The 17,462-nt window shown below is 36.9% G+C and overlaps 1 protein-coding gene across 2 annotated transcripts in view; it reads left to right on the top strand.

Annotated features, from left to right (window-relative positions):
- The window catches only part of SLC16A7 (solute carrier family 16 member 7), an 82,962-nt gene that overhangs the window by 49,701 nt on the left and 15,799 nt on the right, over positions 1–17,462 (top strand). For both annotated transcript variants that reach the window (XM_072329894.1, XM_072329904.1), the window contains exon 2: positions 731–973. In XM_072329894.1, coding sequence (XP_072185995.1) covers positions 760–973 — 214 coding nt within the window. In that variant the 5' untranslated portion in view covers positions 731–759. The remainder of the gene's footprint in view (positions 1–730; positions 974–17,462) is intronic.

A 17,462-nucleotide genomic window follows, 5' to 3' on the forward strand; every position in this document is an offset into this window, starting at 1 on the left:
GTGAATACAGAGCAAAAAAAAAAAAAAAGTACTATCAAGTTTGACTTTATTCCTGCAAGTAATGTCAGCAGTTATTAAGAAGCAGAATAAAATGTTAAAAACCAAGTACAATATGACATTGTACTATTTTGTATTTATCTTATGGCTACAGAAAGAATTTTAAACCTCTTCTTAAGATGTGCTTTCAAATGTTATCATGAGTTAAACAAGAAATATTAACAATGGTTAATGGCTGGAAAATGACAACACATGATAAAGCATTCTGTTACACACTTGTTCCTTACTGTCCTTGCTGATGATTTTGCTAACAAAGCAGCATTTAGGAATAGTTTATTTCAACTTTTTTCCAGTTCTTTCTATACAACATTTTTTGATTTTTTTTCTGTTTCGTACCTATTCTAAGTCCATACTGTAGATCAAAGAGATAAGCAAATTTACCTACACAAACACATCACTTTCCAATAAATGGATGGCAAACAAAATTTCAGTGACTGACATCAATGATTTTTAATAGCTGCACATACTAAATGGGATATTTCATATATATACATATATGAATATAGATATATATTTAAGAACAGATTTTTGCTTCTGAAAACATAATCATATGTTCTATGTTTGTATGTCATCTGGGAGCTGGTCTCTGCTTTGAGGATTCTGAAGATGATGGTAGAATACTGCAGTATGATAAAAAGAAAAACTATCTGAAACTTTGTTTCTTCTTTTCCAGCCTAATTGGAGAAGAGACAGAGACTAAAGATGCCACCAGCAATAGGAGCACCCCAGTACCCACCTCCAGATGGAGGCTGGGGGTGGGTTGTGGTCTTTGGGGCTTTTATTTCCATTGGATTCTCCTATGCGTTTCCCAAAGCCATCACGGTATTCTTCAAGGAAATACAGGAAATCTTCCATACATCATATAGCGAGATAGCTTGGATATCATCAATAATGTTGGCTGTCATGTATGCAGGAGGTAAGAAGTTTGTGAAATTTGCAAATATCACAGCTCACCTAAGAATTTACCTAATGCTTTTTCTTTAAATATCGTAACTTGGAACATTTCAGACTGTTTGTAATAATGGATGTATTAAATCTTAAATGCATATATTGTAAAAATATATGTACGTATGTATAAAAATGTATAGAAACTGTATGAATGATAGAACTGTATGAGTGAAAAGATCATATAGAAAAAGTTAGTATATAGTATATAGTATATAGTTAATATATAGTATATAGTATATAGAAACTGAAAACACCATGCCTATAGTACTGTATCCTTATTCACTGAGGAGCAGCACTTCTGGATTTTTCAGAAGTGGTTTCTGCAATTAAGTATGATATTATCAGATCCCAGCAAACAACCTTTTGAAGGATGCATGAACTCCTGGTTTTACCATGGTAATTGTTTTATCACTGATTTCAACCTACCTAAGCCTTGACATTTAAGTGACTATAGCTGCTTTTGCAGTCAAAAAGGAGAGGTAGGTGCCTATAGGAAAGAATTCAGACTCTTGCATTCTTTAAGAACATTTTTCTTTTTCCTCTGATTATGAAGAAGACCCTATAGTCATTATAGCATTAGCTGAAACACCTCAGTTAAATATTTTTCAGTTAGTGGGATGGAAAACATTTTTTTATTTTTTTATTTTTTTTTTTTCTGGAGGCAGAGACATAATAAAGATGATTTACAAGTGGTGTCAATATCAATAAAACTTGTTTTTCAGATATTTTGATCTTAAATGTATTCATAGGGAGAGTTTTGAAGGAGTTTATAGGTGCAGCAACAATTCCAGGTGAAGAAGCAACTTGAATCAGTGCCTTCAAGAGTGGAACAAAGGAGAATATATGTCCTTGCTATGTGTTATGACTTATGACCAGGTCTCTCACAAATGATAACTGGCTGTTATGCATACTGCAAGCCTGGAAATGTGTTTCACTCTGATAGTGTGCCATTTCATGTGCACAAGCATGCTTGACTGTGACTATGCAAGCAGTCCAAAGGCAGTCAGTGTACATGGTGCTGTGGGGACAGAGAGAGTGTCTCATTCAGATTCCCCCTGAAAGTACTTTCTTCAGAAGGATGTGTATTTACAAATGCATATGCACTTGCTCTGCAGAATGCACAGGTGTAACTGTGGAAGCCTCTATGTGGATCCATATGGAAAAAGAGAACTGCATAGATGATGAAGATTTGGAAGCAGCTTCCACTTTCCTTATGCTGTGACTTCTGAACTAAAGTCTTTTTCACTACATTTTCTAATGGTGCCTAAATTTTCTAAGGGCAGATTTACTTTATAGCACAGTTCTTTTATTTTAATCTCTGAGTGACATCTAATTTATACCATTTCTATCATCTCAAAGTTCACCCAACTTTTATTAATGATACAGAAACAAACTGAAAGGCATTTAGCTGTGGTTATGTTTGTACTTAGGCTAATCTGAAAGCAATGCTCCCTATTTTATTTGGTTGGCCCATGATATCAGAGGTGGATGTTGGTGGTTTGGCAGCAGAGGGGCAGTCTTCCAAAATGGCATCTGACATGAAAGTGTATATGAAGCAAAGATGTGTCACTGAATTCCTCCACACAGAAAAAAAGCACCCACTGACATGCACTGACTCTTGCTGAACAGATATGGAGACCAAATAATGGATGTGAACACAGTGAGGCAGTGGTGGTGTGTTTCAGCCATGGCAACTGCGACAGTGGGTCACCAACAGTGGTGCAGAATTTATGAGCATGGCATGCTTGCTTATTTCTGGCCACAATGCGTAGCTAATAGTGATGACTGTTGACAACCAGTATTCTGTAGTTGAAAATTTGTTCTACCAAACAGTGTTATTGTGTTCTTTGCTGTAGATTCCATGGAATTAAATAGGAGGCATTACGTACTCTTGTTGTAGACTCGTGGTTTTGAAATGACAATTCTGCCTGGTATAAACACTCTTTGAAGCCATAGCTTCTCTAGAGCCACTTCCTAAAAAATAGAGCATTTAGACAATCACTGGCAGAATATGAAATAGCAATCAGGAAAAACATTTATAAAGGAAATTGCTCCATTGTTTATATTGTGTGAAGGTGGTTTGATTCCTTAGCATTTGATGTACTGTAGTGTGAAAGACATATGAAGACCACAAGTACAGTGTGTTGTGTTTACTATGAAGTGTGATATGTCTGCGTGAACACTCTCTTCATCATACTATTAATTAAGGTAACTTGAAAACATCGAAGATCTGTCATTCTCATTAGAGCTTAGCATTCAACCTATTAATCATCACAGTGGGGTCAGTGAATAAGTTAAGAGTCTGTGCTGACACTCTTTGCTTTAGAGACTGCAGCCTCTTGCTGTAATTAGCTGGCTTCTGTGTTTCAATAACAAGGTATTAACTTACCTTTCAATGCTTTAGGAAAAAAAATACACGAATACTAATAAACTAATAAATGGCATCCAGTAAGGAGCTAAAAGAATGTTAATTATGTTTATCACTTACTTCATACTTAGAATAAATGGCATTAAATTACAGCAGACCATCTGGCAATCCATATGGTCTCTTGCAGTCCTGGTTAATTCCTGCAAATAGGTCAAGCACAGTATTCACTCTGTTAGGAAAGCACTAAGCAGAGGTGACAAATCTGATACATCTAGTCTATATGAAACTCTTTTCCCCTCTCAATCTAAGATAATATGCACTTCCATGCAGTTCTTGTTGGTTTTATTTATCTATTTATTTATTTTTCTCAAACATGCTCTTTTCCTCCCAACACTCACCTCCTGGACGTTTGTTAGAGCTTACTAAAAAGCCTTCACAAAATGCAAGATCCTGTAATACGATCAAGGTTACATGTAATAGATGGCCTCTGTGGTTCAGCCTGTGCTTGAAAGAAGTATCCTCTGGAGAAGAGCAATAGTTCAGTCTCTATGGCAACATCTTCTTCTGCCTGTCTTGAGCAAGGACTGTCAATTGTATTAAATTGAGGGTGATGGTTTTGTGATGGACTCCTACACGCAAGGGACTGTGACTGGAATGACCACACTTTTACTACTGGAGGACAGAATCTGGAATATGATGGTATTAGTGGAGCTATCCTGACAGGGCATAATGTGTTTGTGTACATATATGAAAACACACACACACACACATATATATAATATGTATGCATGTATGTTTTCTTTAATATATCAACCTTCTATGCATGCTTAAAGAGTCATACGTATGCTGTAACGCACACAAATATTAGGGAATTGAAGATCCAAAAGACCAAATATGCTTTACCTCAAGTTTTCACCATTCATTCTATTTCAAAATTTCCCTTTTTCCACTTTACACAGCATTAACCATCCAAAGGTGATTAGAAATTTTATCAGAGCTCAATCTGTTTCTAGAAATATATATATATATATATACACTGCTTGGGAACCCTAGTGATGGCCATAAAATCCATGTGACAGATACGTTGATTTCAGGCACAGCTGACCTTGGGAAAAAGCAGGTTACTTAGTTGACTTTAACTCTTTTTCTTGCCATTTAGCCAAGGGCAAATTTCACTTTGGTTGCTGTTGTTGTTTCTGTTTTCAAAAATAGCTTTTTAGATGTGACACTGGGTTATAAACATAAGCTTGAAAACTGTTAATTACTCCAACCTGTGAAATGTGGGATTGTCTTGCTGATCTGAAGTTCAAAGAATAAAGGTACATTTAACTTCCAGATGACTTTTCCAAATAATAGTTTAAAATACATTTTGAGACCATTCTTGAAGAAAATATGCTTCACGTAGTTTAAGTAGTCAAGCAAAGTTTAAGTAGTCAAGCAAAATTTAAGTAGTCACTGATACCATTTTTGAAAACATGTTCACAGTTAAAAAATGCAACATTCGCAGACACACAGAATCAGACAGAACTGTGGGAGCTGGAAGTAAAACCTAGATATCATCGACTCCAACTCCCCTGCTCAAGTCTGTTCCCTACACTAGGTCACAAAGGTGGGCGTCCAGGCAGGTCTTGGATATCTCCAAGGAAAGATACCATCTCTGAGCAGCCTCTCTTCTCTCTCTCTCTCTCTTTTTCTTTCTTTCTTTCTTTTTTTTTTTTTTTTTCTTTTTTTAAGTTATTTTTATTTTGCATGTGAGTGTTCTTTCATTATTCAAGTTTGAGCTTAACCATCTTGTAGCAAACTCGTAAAAGATTTTTTATGTGACAACACAAAAGTAAACTAAAAACATTGTCACTGTGACTTTGTTGTATATTAATTTGGAAAATAATGTATCATATGGTATGTTCAAAATATTTGTGATTTTATCTCAGTGGGTGTTCCAGTGATATTGCTGTGAAGATGAAATGACGTGAACAGTGGAGATGACAGTTGCAAAATGCATGCAACACAAACAACAGATGGTTATGGATTTTTTACTTTTGGATAGAACCTAGTCTCCTACACTTTTCAACCTCCCTGGTAACATTTTCTTATTTTAGATTTACAAATACTGGCACAAGGTATTCTGTGGCCATGGATAAGGAGACTGAGAAGCTTTCTTAAGTTGACCTATGTCATTTGTTGTTAGGGACAAACATTTTTCTCCATCATAATATGGAAAGCATTGAATTTTAATAACCTCATTTAGAGTGTCCTTGAAAGCAGAACTTATCAACTTTCCAAATGCCTCATGGGCATGAGGAATACTTTACATTTTGGCAAAAATGTATGTAAAGTAAGTGTCTATGTCAAGTTAATTTGAGACTCACACATAATGAAAAGAATGTGTAATGAGGTGACACAAGAACAAAACATTTTGAATCTTATTAGATTTAGAAATAAGTTCTAGAAAGAGATACCAAGTGTAATAAAATATTATAGATATACATCTGTTCTTTTTTTAAAAGAATACCTGAATGCTAGCATGGCCTGATAAAGGCTTTGAGAAGTAATATGGCCAATTATTTCACTTTCTAGAGGTCTTTTAGTTTTATAAAAAACTATACCTTTTTGGGAAGTGTTCTGTTGTAGTAACCTGTATTAAACACAGAGAGGTTCTCTGTTTCTAACATAAAACACCCCTAAATTTGGACTTGGGAAGAAGGGTGATGATGTTTTAGATATCTTTTTTCATACCTTTTTTTTTTTTTTTTTTTTTTCTTTTGGAACAGATTTATCATTCTAGCCAGTCTCAGTCTTGCCATTCAGAGACAGTCTTAGAGTTAAGTACATTTAAAGAAATTATTTTTTTGGTTTTTTGAATAATTGTCAGAAAGATGTCTATGTGACAAAGAATTTCCATTGTACTTCAACTAAGCATTTTCAGTGTGCAAAATATAGGTTATTAGCAATGATTATTGTAGGAATATTTGCATTAACTTTGATTAAACTAACTCAAGCATCTAACAAAAACAATTTTCATTTATATACAAGCAGGCAACATTGATCTTCATTTCTATAAGTAAATTAATAAATTATGACAGCTTTTTTTTAATCCCTTAAGAAAATACTCTTTTTTATCTCCCACTTTATTTTAAGTAATGGGTCAAAGACAAAAAATAATAAATAGCATACATCATAAAGTACATTTTCTAACGGATGTAAATATGGGTTTGTTTAATTTAAACTTAGGTCTTTGATATGCTCCTTGAGCTTGCAAAACTTTGATGAAGGAATGCTTTTTTTCTGTACACTAATAATGTTGGATTAGTTCCCATATAGTTTTTCATATCACTGGATCATACAGTGGTTGCATTTGTGATGTGTGTCATGTAATTCAAAGGTAATGAAACAATGGTGTAGCACAACTGGGAATCATGAGATATTTAAGCAGATCCCAGAGAAGTATTATGGGGAAGGAAAAGTCTATCTACTCATGCTGTGTATACCATTGTAATCACACTAGCACTTCAAATGAAATAATAAACCTGGCACTTTACAAAGAACTTATTATAGAATTTTACTGGTCCATTGTTTTGGAACGTCTAAGAACTATTCCCTTGTTTATTTTGAAAGGGTATAGTCAAGGGAAACAGAGCTGAACTGTGATATTTATAAGATATTATAAAGCAGTATCAATTGACTACAGCTGAGATTCTTATTGTGATTCCTAAAGGTATGTAGATACATATTTGTTAATAGAAGACTTAGTGATAGGTTTATTCTCCTGCCAGAGTAACTACAGAAATCAAAGAATGAGGTTTCTAATTGTCTTTTAATTCATTAACCAGTTTTGAAGATTTTTGCAGAGATCAGATATGACATACAAAGATAAACATATGTACCATATGAAGAGGCTTTTGAACAATCAGAACACTTTTATCTGTACTTTTAAGATTACTATTATTATTAAGGTTAGTTATTAATATTACTATTGAGATTTTTAAGATTACTGTTAGATGACCCATATCAAAGAGTACATAACTACAGTTTTCATAGCCAATAGGTGTTTCAGCAGTGTATACAAGCAGAAGGAAAGTTTACCTTTATTCTTCACTGATTTTGACATCTTTCTTTAATTGTCAAGAAAGTTAAGAATTTCCAGTGCAATTTTACCTGGCTCTTGTTTAGATGAATAAGAACTACAATGAGACAATAAAATGACATGTTTAAATATGAAGACTGTAATTAAAATGGGAGACTGTAGTGAGAAATAGGTTGTTCATTTACTCATCCAATTCAAACACTTCCTGCAGTGCTTTTACGCGAACAGGTTTTACACTGACTGTGTCCTGCTTTATTTTCTATTTATATTGCTTTGAAACACTTTTCATTATGTGCTTTGACTCTCAGAAAATTCTGGAAGGAAGTGTTGATACTATTACAGCTTTTTAAAATTATAACTTCTTCATCAGTGACATGGACAGTAGGTTGAAGCGTATCCTCAGTAAGTTTGTGGATGGTATCAAGCTGTTTGCTGCAGTTGACACTCCTCAGGGAGAGGATGCCATTCAGAGGGACTTAGGCTGAATCACTGTGCTAAGGTAAAACTCATGATGTTCAAGAAAGCCAAGTATAAGGTCTTGTGCATAGGTTGTGGCAATCCACATTATCAGTATGAGTTGGGGAATGTAAGGATGGAGCACAGCATCACTGAAAATGATGTGTGGGTACTAATGGATGTCAAGCTGGACATGAACCACCAGTGTGCACTTGCATCCTAGAAAGCCAGCAGTTCCTGGACTGCATCAGAAGTGTGGTCAGCAGGTCGAGAAAAGTGGTCCTGCTTCTCTACTCTGTGCTGGTGACATCTCACCTGGAGTGCTTTGTCCACATGTGGAGTCCACAGTACAAAAGTGACCTGGGCATGTTGGAGCACATCCAGGGGAGGGACACAAAAATGACCCTGAGAAAGCTGGGGCTGTTCTATCTGGAGAAGGCTCCAGGAAGACCTGACAGTGGCCTTTAATCTAAATGGGGGCTATGAGAAATAAGGAGACAGTCTCTTTAGCAGAGTCTGTTGTGATAGGACCAGGGGAAATGGTTTCACACTACAAGAGGGGAGATTTAGATTGAATATAAGGAAGAAGTTTTTTACAATAAGGATGGTGAGGCACTGGAACAGGTGATGTGGGGTTTGTTCCAATGAAGACTGAATTAATATTTTTAGTCTTTCTATATCTCTTGAATGTTGTGTAGGTTGTAGTGTCCAGTCTTTCAGTGACAGTTTCAGATGTACTAGTTTTGATAACCTGGTAATCTTAAAACTATTGGCTTGTAAATATCAAATCTTTCCTCATACTCCTAATTAACTTGCTTCCATCATTAACTAAATAAAGATAACACATCTGGGAGAGTAAATTATATGTTTAATAATTGACAGAGTTTGTTTAATAATTATACCTTTTTGTAAGCTGATAGAAATCAATTGATCTTTTTATGTCTTCACCTGTTCTGTGAGTGATCTGGAAGTTCAATACATTTCAGTTTCTTTCAGGTAAGATCCCTAAACACTTCCCTGATGGTATCAGTTGACAGTACCAAACCAGTCATGCTGGAAGTCTTGTTTAGCTTGCTTTTCTTTGTAGGATGCCTTTGTTTTTCTTTTTTTTTTTCTTTTACAGCAGTAAGCTTGCTGTCCAACACATGCTGCTTCCAGATTTACAGCTGCAGCCTAGATTTTATCTTCTTGTTATTCAACAGAGTAGAATATAACTTGTTCAGAGGAGTGGCTTAGTGTCAGAAGTTTCAAGGACTCCTTGCAGTGGCTTTCAGAGTAGGCATAATTCAAGAAGGCAAGTATCCTATTTGGCCTTCCCTAGAAGGTGGAGTTGTTGTCTGTCCTTCTCTGTCAAATTTCACTCAGGAAAGCTTCAAGAACAATTGTGTTTTAAATCATTTGAATTATTGGCCTATACCTGAATGACAGAATTAATTTCTCCTTATTGTGTTATTGCTAAGCTTTGAGTGTTTCTAATTAAGCAGCTGAAGCTGTTGTTATTTGCCTAATCAGAATACTTGCAACTTTCAAAGCAGCAAGTAAATAAGCAAAGACCAAGAAATTTTACTTTTGGATCTTCTACATAAATACTCTCTTTGGAGGAACTATTTAATCCATTTGAAACCAAGACACTATAACTGTTATCATGAACCATTTAACTAAGGAGCATAAAGTTTTAAAGCTGTACTTAAGCATCATGGCATTATTACTTACTTATTAAATTAATTTATTTAAAATTATAATTTAAATAAAAATTAATTTATATAAATCTATAATTTATATAAATATTAATTTAATATTACTTAATAAGATTTACTTGGTTAGCTAGTATGCATGGACAACTATCCAGCAAAATGTAGTAAAGTAGAAGGACTGAAATCAGTAAATAGATACATTATAGACAGATTGTGTGCTACATATCATGAATGCGCAAATCTCAGTTGAACTTATTGCCAGATATTCTAGAATTGAAGTCTGAATAGTGACTCTGGAAAAAAAAAAAAAAAAAAGAGGGAGAGAGAAAAGAAAAAAAAAAAAAAGCAAAACTAAACAAAAAAAAGTCAGAAAGGAAAATTTAAAACAGATCAATTGATACGGATAGTGAGAAATGACATGTTTCACTGATAATGTTAGGCTGTTATCAGAGATGTGCGAAAGAACTGCTTGGAACTCTGCTCCAAGTATGAGCTATATGTGCTTAAATTTAAATGCCATAGATTCAATCAAGTTCAAAGTTATATTTCTCACTTGGTTAAAGCAAGTCAACATATGGAACAAATTTGTTGTGGAATGAATAATCTAAGGAACCATCATGGTCTAGTTAAAGGTCGTGGGTTTATGAACAGCAGATCCTGTCTGACAAACCTGATTTCATTCTATGACAAGGTGACCCCCTTGGTGGATGAAAGTAAGGCTGTCGATGTGATCTACCTGGACTTCAGTAAGGCCTTTGACACTGTCCCCCATAACATTCTGGTAGAGAAGCTGGCTGCCTGTGGTCTGGATGGGCGTATGCTTTGCTGGGTGAAGCACTGGCTGGATGGCCAGGCCCAAAGAGTTGTGGTCAATGGAGTTGAATCCAGTTGGCAGCCAGTCACGAGCAGTGCCTCCATTGTCCCCCAGGGCTCAGTGCTGGGGCCGCTTCTGTTTAACATCTTCATTGATGATCTTGATGAGGGGACTGAGTGCACCCTCAGTAAGTTGACGGACAACACCAGTCTGGGAGGGAGTGTTGATCTGCCAGAGGGAAGAAGGGAACTACAGAGGGACCTGGATAGACTGGATTGATGGGCCAAGGTTAACGGCATGAGTTTCAATAGGGCCAAGTGTCGGGTCCTGCATTTTGGTTACAACAACCCCAGGCAACTCTACAGGCTTGGGGAGGTATGGATGGAAAGCTGCCCCTGACAGAAAGGGACCTTGGTGTTCTGATGGACAGTCGGCTGAATATGAGCCAGCAGTGTGCCCAGGTGGCCAAGAAGGCCAATGGCATCCTAGCTTGTATCAGGAATGGTATGGTGAGCAGGACTTGGGAAGTAATCCTGCCCCTGTATTGGCATTGGTGAGGCCTCACCTTGAGTACTGTGTTCGGTTTTGGGCACCTCAGTACAAAAAGGACATGGAGGTACTGGAGCAGGTCCAAAGAAGGGCAATGATGCTTGTGTAGGGCTTGGAAAATCAGCCCTATGAGGAGAGGCTGAGGGAGCTGGGGCTGTTTAGTCTGGGGAAGAGGAGGCTGAGGGGAGACCTTATTTCCCTCTTCCAGTATCTGAAAGGTGCTTACAGTGAGAGCATGCAAGTCTCTTCTCACTGGTGACAGATGACAAGATGAGGGGAAATGGCCTCAAGTTGCAGCAAAGTAAGTTTAGGTTGGACGTTAGGAAACACTTCTTTACAGAAAGGGTAGTTATACACTGGAATAGGCTCCCCAGGGAGGTGGTTGAGTCACTGTCCCTGGATGTGTTTAAGAGCCATTTGGATGTGGTGCTCAGAGATATGATTTAGCAGAGGTTTGTTAGAGTTAGGGTACTATGGTTAGTTTGCGGTAGGACTTGATGATCTTTGAGGTCTTTTCCAACCTGAGTAATTCTATGATTGATTCCATGATATAAACATGTGTTTATATATTTATGCAGATCCCTACTTTCTGTGGGCTGGACTTCCAGAAAGACTACATCTTTCACAACGCAATGGGATTTTCTCTCAGAGCAAGGTCCAGTGTGTGTTTCATGACTGTATTTACAATAGTGACCAATGTAATTCAGTAGCTCATCTTCCACTAAACTTCAGTTGAAAGACTGTACATCTGCAGCATTTAAAAAATGATTTAATAACATTTGGAAATTTAAAATAGCACTGTGTGGTCTGAAATAATTTATTTATTTATTTATTTATTTATTTATTTATTTATTTATTTATTTTTATTATTCTGTAAAGCCAGAGAGTAAGAATTAGATCATGGGACCTCTGAATAGCTGTCTTTCTAATTTGTTTATTTGTACCATAATTTGTATCATAGGAAAAGTCTGCAATATTTTAGAATGATGTACTTGAAGAGTTTTGACTCAGCTGAAAATTCTGTGATTTGAAACTTTTATTTCAGTTTAGGAATAAAACAGACATCAAAGCATAAGAATGTTTCATATAATGCTGGTTCTAATTTGTGTATCATTCCATTACAATCAAATAGCAAGCCACAAAAATAATACACCTAGGAGTGATTTTCTTTTTTTCTTTTATACAGTGAATTTATACCTGTACAAAGAATGTGCAAGGATATATATAAGCCATTGCCATTCCGATTCAGAAGCTTTCTGTATTCACGTACTCAAATACAAACAGTAACAAGCACACTGCATGTTTCTCTTTGCTCAGAGGAACATATGGCAAGTGAGATTAAGACATGAACAAATTTCTATCACAGAAATTCTTCTTGATCACTTCTCCATATGTTATAAAAAATTTACCTGACAGGGTGTTCAGATATACATATTGCCTAGATCATTCAACATTCTAACCAATAGTTTTTCAGGAAGATCTGTTAAAATTGACTAGAGAGACTTAGTTCCTCCTGCAGGAAGATAATAATTCTTTTATTAGGAAACCTAAGTAATATTCTCCTCACCAGCACATACATTAAATCCTTGCAGAGGCAGATGTATTTCTCTGGATCGTTTTAATATGCTCTGGCTGAAGAATATTAGCATAACTCCTTAGATGCAAGGTGACTCCAGGAATGAATGATATCTAAACAGCATCTGTAATACAAATCATAGGAAGCCTATATTTTAATGGCCACTGATTTATTTAGAATTTATGACGCGTTACAATCATTAGAATTAAGCTGTTTTACATTACCTGGTAGAAAATAAAGTTTCTGGCAGTGCTATTTTGTTACCTTACATCAAGTAAGAAAATATACCTGTTTCCAAAAGCACATGAATATTATCTTCAAGTGCAATAAGATGGTCCTGAGTGATCAAGATACTTCATGTTGCTGCTTGCAGGAGAGCTCAGATATTCCTTGTGCATATGAACAAAATTGGTACAGACTCCCTTTCACCTCCCACCTTTTTCAAGAAGACCTTGTCTGTAGGAATGTAATCTCTAATACCGCAACGGAAGGGATTATGTAAAGAACATAATATACATGATTCCTTTGTAATCCAGCCAAAAACCAAATACAGTATATAACTTTGCCTAGCTCTCTGGTAATATCTTAGTTTTGCACTTATTAAGTCCCAGGTTACATTTACTCATTTTTTCATGATTCTTACTCATTTTACCTTTTACAAATTTTATGAAATACTTTTATATGGAAAGCACACTTTTCCCATTGCTCAGGGAAGTCATCATGTTTTAGCTGATTGGAGTATGTGGAATGAGTATGTACTGAAGTCCACAAAAAGAAATGGCATGTGACTAATATATACAGGGAATGTCTAAAAATTTCAAAGACCCAGCATACAAAGCTCTTATTGTGGAAGAAAATTCCAAAGTGTCTGTCTGATGACAAACTCAGATCTAATGAAAATAAATATGTGAGGTAGATATGGAAATATGGAAAGATAAAGTGATCTCTGCTCATATGTATAGATAAAATACGTATTACATGATTTCACTTTCAACTCTATTGCATTGGATACTATTCTCAAGCATATGTATTTTGCTTTAAAACGGTGAGAAGAACTGAAAGAAAAAAAGAACTAGGAGAGTAACGATTAAAACTTGGTCTTAAGTCACTTATTCACTAGTAAATATTTTCCTAAATATTCCTTTTAAAAATTATTTTTGAGCACCTAAAATTGAAAGTAAATTCGAAAAAGTTTTAATTTGAACATCTGAAACACATCTAGTACTCTGGAATTATTCACTAAGTTCTCTCTATCTTTGTTTTTTTTTTTTTTGTTTGTCTGAAAGCAGAAAACCAACCAAACAAAAAAAACCAGCATCCCAAGGATACTCACTTTAAGTTGATGGCTGAATGTCGTTGTGTGTCTCCCTCACCTCCACTGCCCTGGTTGCTCAGACTCCCCTTTTGCAAAATACTGGGAAATATGCAAATTCTACACATGTAATGATTCCTTTTCATATACCACCATCTGCCCCATTTACACTCTAAATGTCTTGGGCACCAAACGCTAATGGAAGTGCTCAGTTTACATTCTGTAGAATATCTCTGAAAAACAAATAATTTATCTTCCCCTTCACCCTTTCCTCAATACTTTGTGAACTAAATATTATTCAGATAGAGTTCCTCGTACATGAGCTAGTTTATCTTTCAAGGAGGCTGTTGAGGAGCTTCTGAAATTTCCACTCTCAAGCTTTGTCAGTTGTAACCACTGAAAGTCACCACGTGCATTTTATCAGATATTTTAAAGAATGCAATTATAATGAAAATGATTGATATTTTAGAAAGATTTTTATATATTATAAGCATAGTGTGAGATATGTGTTTGACAACAAATACTTTAGGAAATAATCTAACATTATTGAGAATGACTTAAACATGTTGAGTTCTCAGGACTCCCAGTTATATATACATCCAGATTTATACTTCTCAACACATATATTCTGAATATGTAGATGACATTTAATAGTTAACTCATGATTCATAATTCACAGTAAGTGGTCCACAGGAGCATCATAGGTGGTAGATTGAGTATTTTCGATTTGAATTTTAATTATACAGTAAAAAGTTGAGTTGTGAAAGGGATATGATAAAGAAGGACTAAGGAAGAGGTAGCACATGTCGTCATTTTCCTAAAATAATGAATTACTGCCTGCAATAATTGATAAGGAAACATTTCTAAGTTGGGTTAGACTTGATATTTTTCTGGAAAAAAAAAAACAAAACAAACAACAAACAAACAAATTGTAGAATGATGTGCAGTGTAAGAATAGGATGTTATATGAACACTACTATATCAGGCAGTTTGAAGAAGAAAGAGAAATCCATATAGCAATATTAATCTTAACTGATGAAGCTTTCTTTTTTCCAGGAAAAGTAGTCAGTGATTTTTAAGGGGTACAAAAAATCATAAATCATAAGAGGATATAATAAATAGAAAGTGATGAATAATGAACATTTGTGAATATTTTGTTCACGTGTGCATACACATGCAGAGAGGGAAAAGAATTGTTGCTCAAAGACAGAAAGAAAAAAATCAAGAGAAATATTTATGACTATATATTTGTAAGTTAATAGCATGGTTTAGGAAAATATAGTATGTTAACAGCAAAAGGAAGGCTAGGGAGAATGTGGGCCCCATACTAAGTGAGGGGGGCTTTCTGTTAACAAGGGATGCTGAGAAGGCGGAAATACTGAAGGCCTTCTTTGCTTCTGTCTTTAGTTAAAGGGCTCTCCCTCAGGAATCCAAGACCCTGGAGGTTAATGAGAGAGTCTGGGGAATGGGAGATTTCTCTTTAGTCAGGGAAGAGGTGGTCCATGAGTGCCTAGGAAACATTAATGTCCATAAATCCATGGGACCTGATGGGGTGCATCCACAGGTGCTGAGAGAGCTGGCGGAGGTCATTGCTGAGCCGCTCTCTGTAATTTTTCAGAGGTCTTGGAGAACTGGGGAGGTGCCTGAAGACTGGAGGACAGCCAATGTCACTCTGGTCTTCAAAAAGTGCAAGAAGGAAGACCCAGGTGATTATAGGCCAGTCAGCCTCACCTCTGTCCCAGGGAAGGTGATGGAACAGCTTGTGCTGAATGCCATCTCCAGACAACGGGGAGAAAAGGAGGTTATCAGGAGTACTCAGCATGGGTTCACCAAGGGGAGGTCGTGCTTGACCAACCTGGTGGCCTTTTATGAAGATGTCACTAGCTGGGTGGACGGGGGGAGAGTGGTAGATGTAGTCTACCTTGATTTCAGTAAGGCTTTTGATACTGTCCCACATGACATCCTTATAACAAAGCTGAGGAAGTATGGGATAGATGAGTGGACAGTAAAGTGGGTCGAGAATTGGCTGACTGGCAGAGTGCAGAGGGTTGTTGTTGGCGTTGTGGTGTCTGGCTGGAGGCCTGTAACTAGCAGCGTCCCCCAGGGGTCTGTGCTGGGTCTGGTCTTGTTCAACATCTTCATCAACGACCTTGATGAGGGGATAGTGACCACCCTCAGCAAGTTTGCTGATTATACGAAGTTGGGAGGATTGGCTGACACACCTGAAGGCTGTGCGGCCATTCAGAGAGACCTGGACAGGCTGGAGAGCTGGGCAGTAAGAAACCAGATGAGGTTCAACAAAAGCAAGTGTAGAGTCTTGCACCTGGGAAGAAATAATTGCATGCACCAGTACAGGCTGGGGGAAGAACTGCTGGAGAGGAGCTCTGCTGAGAGGAACCTGGGCGTCCTGGTGGATGACAGGTTGGCCATGAGCCAGCAGTGTGCCCTTGTAGCCAAAAAGGCCAATGGCATACTGGGGTGCATTAAAAAGAGCGTGTTCAGCAGGTCGAGGGAGGTGATCCTCCCCCTCTACTTTGCCCTGGTGAGGCCTCATCTGGAATACTGTGCCCAGTTCTGAGCTCCCCAGTACAAAAAAGGCAGGGATCTCTTGGAAAGAGTCCAGCGGAGGGCCACAAAGATGGTGAAGGGCCTGGACCATCTCCCTTATGAGGAGAGACTTAGGGAACTGGGTCAGTTTAGCCTTGAGAAAAGAAGGTTGAGAGGGGATTTGATCCAGGTTTATAAATACCTGAGGTGTAGGGTCCATAGTGGCAAGGCTGGTCTCTTTTCAGTGGTGCATAGGGACAGGACTAGGGGTAATGGGCTGAAACTTCAGCATAGGAAGTTCTGCACGAATATGTGCAAGAACTTCTTTGCAGTGAGGGTCACGGAGCACTGGAACAGGCTGCCCAGGGAGGTGTTGGAGTCTCCTTCTCTGGAGATATTCAAGACCCGCCTGAACACCTATCTGTGCGATGTGGTGTAGGGAGCCTGCTTTGGCAGGAGGGTTGGACTTGATGATCTCTAGAGGTCCCTTCCAACCCCTACACTTCTGTGATTCTGTGAAATATCCAGCAAGAATTTAAATATTAGCACGCACTGTTTATTTTCTTTTTCAGTAAGTAGCTATGAAATTAAGAACATGGATTTATTTTCAAATTGGTATAGTTGTAGCTGCAACAGTAGTGTACTACAACTGCTGTCTTTTCATTTTGTGAACTGCAACAATGAAGAAAACATCATTGTAATAGCAGAATATACAGTGCCTGTCTGACAATTTAGTTCACGGAGGCAACAAGCAGTACAGGAAGTTTTACACCCAAAACTGTGATCGGCATAGACAAAACAAAAGTTTTCTACATATTGACATTTAGTTATTAATTTTTGAATTATTTTGTCTCACTAGTGTACTCAGAAGTTTCTAGGTAAAAAGTACTTATAAATGTACAACCAAATGAGGAAAAATAAGTGTTTATATTTCTTTCTTTATATCGTAGTTCATGTTTCTATGTAAATACTGCTTCCCAACTTGTTATTGTCATCTTTGTATGGGCATAGGGTTTTTTTTAGTTTTTGTTTGTTTGTTTGTTTATTAGAATTATCT

Source organism: Excalfactoria chinensis, chromosome 1 (genome assembly GCF_039878825.1).
Source record: "Excalfactoria chinensis isolate bCotChi1 chromosome 1, bCotChi1.hap2, whole genome shotgun sequence".
Taxonomy (NCBI): Eukaryota; Metazoa; Chordata; class Aves; order Galliformes; family Phasianidae; genus Excalfactoria; species Excalfactoria chinensis.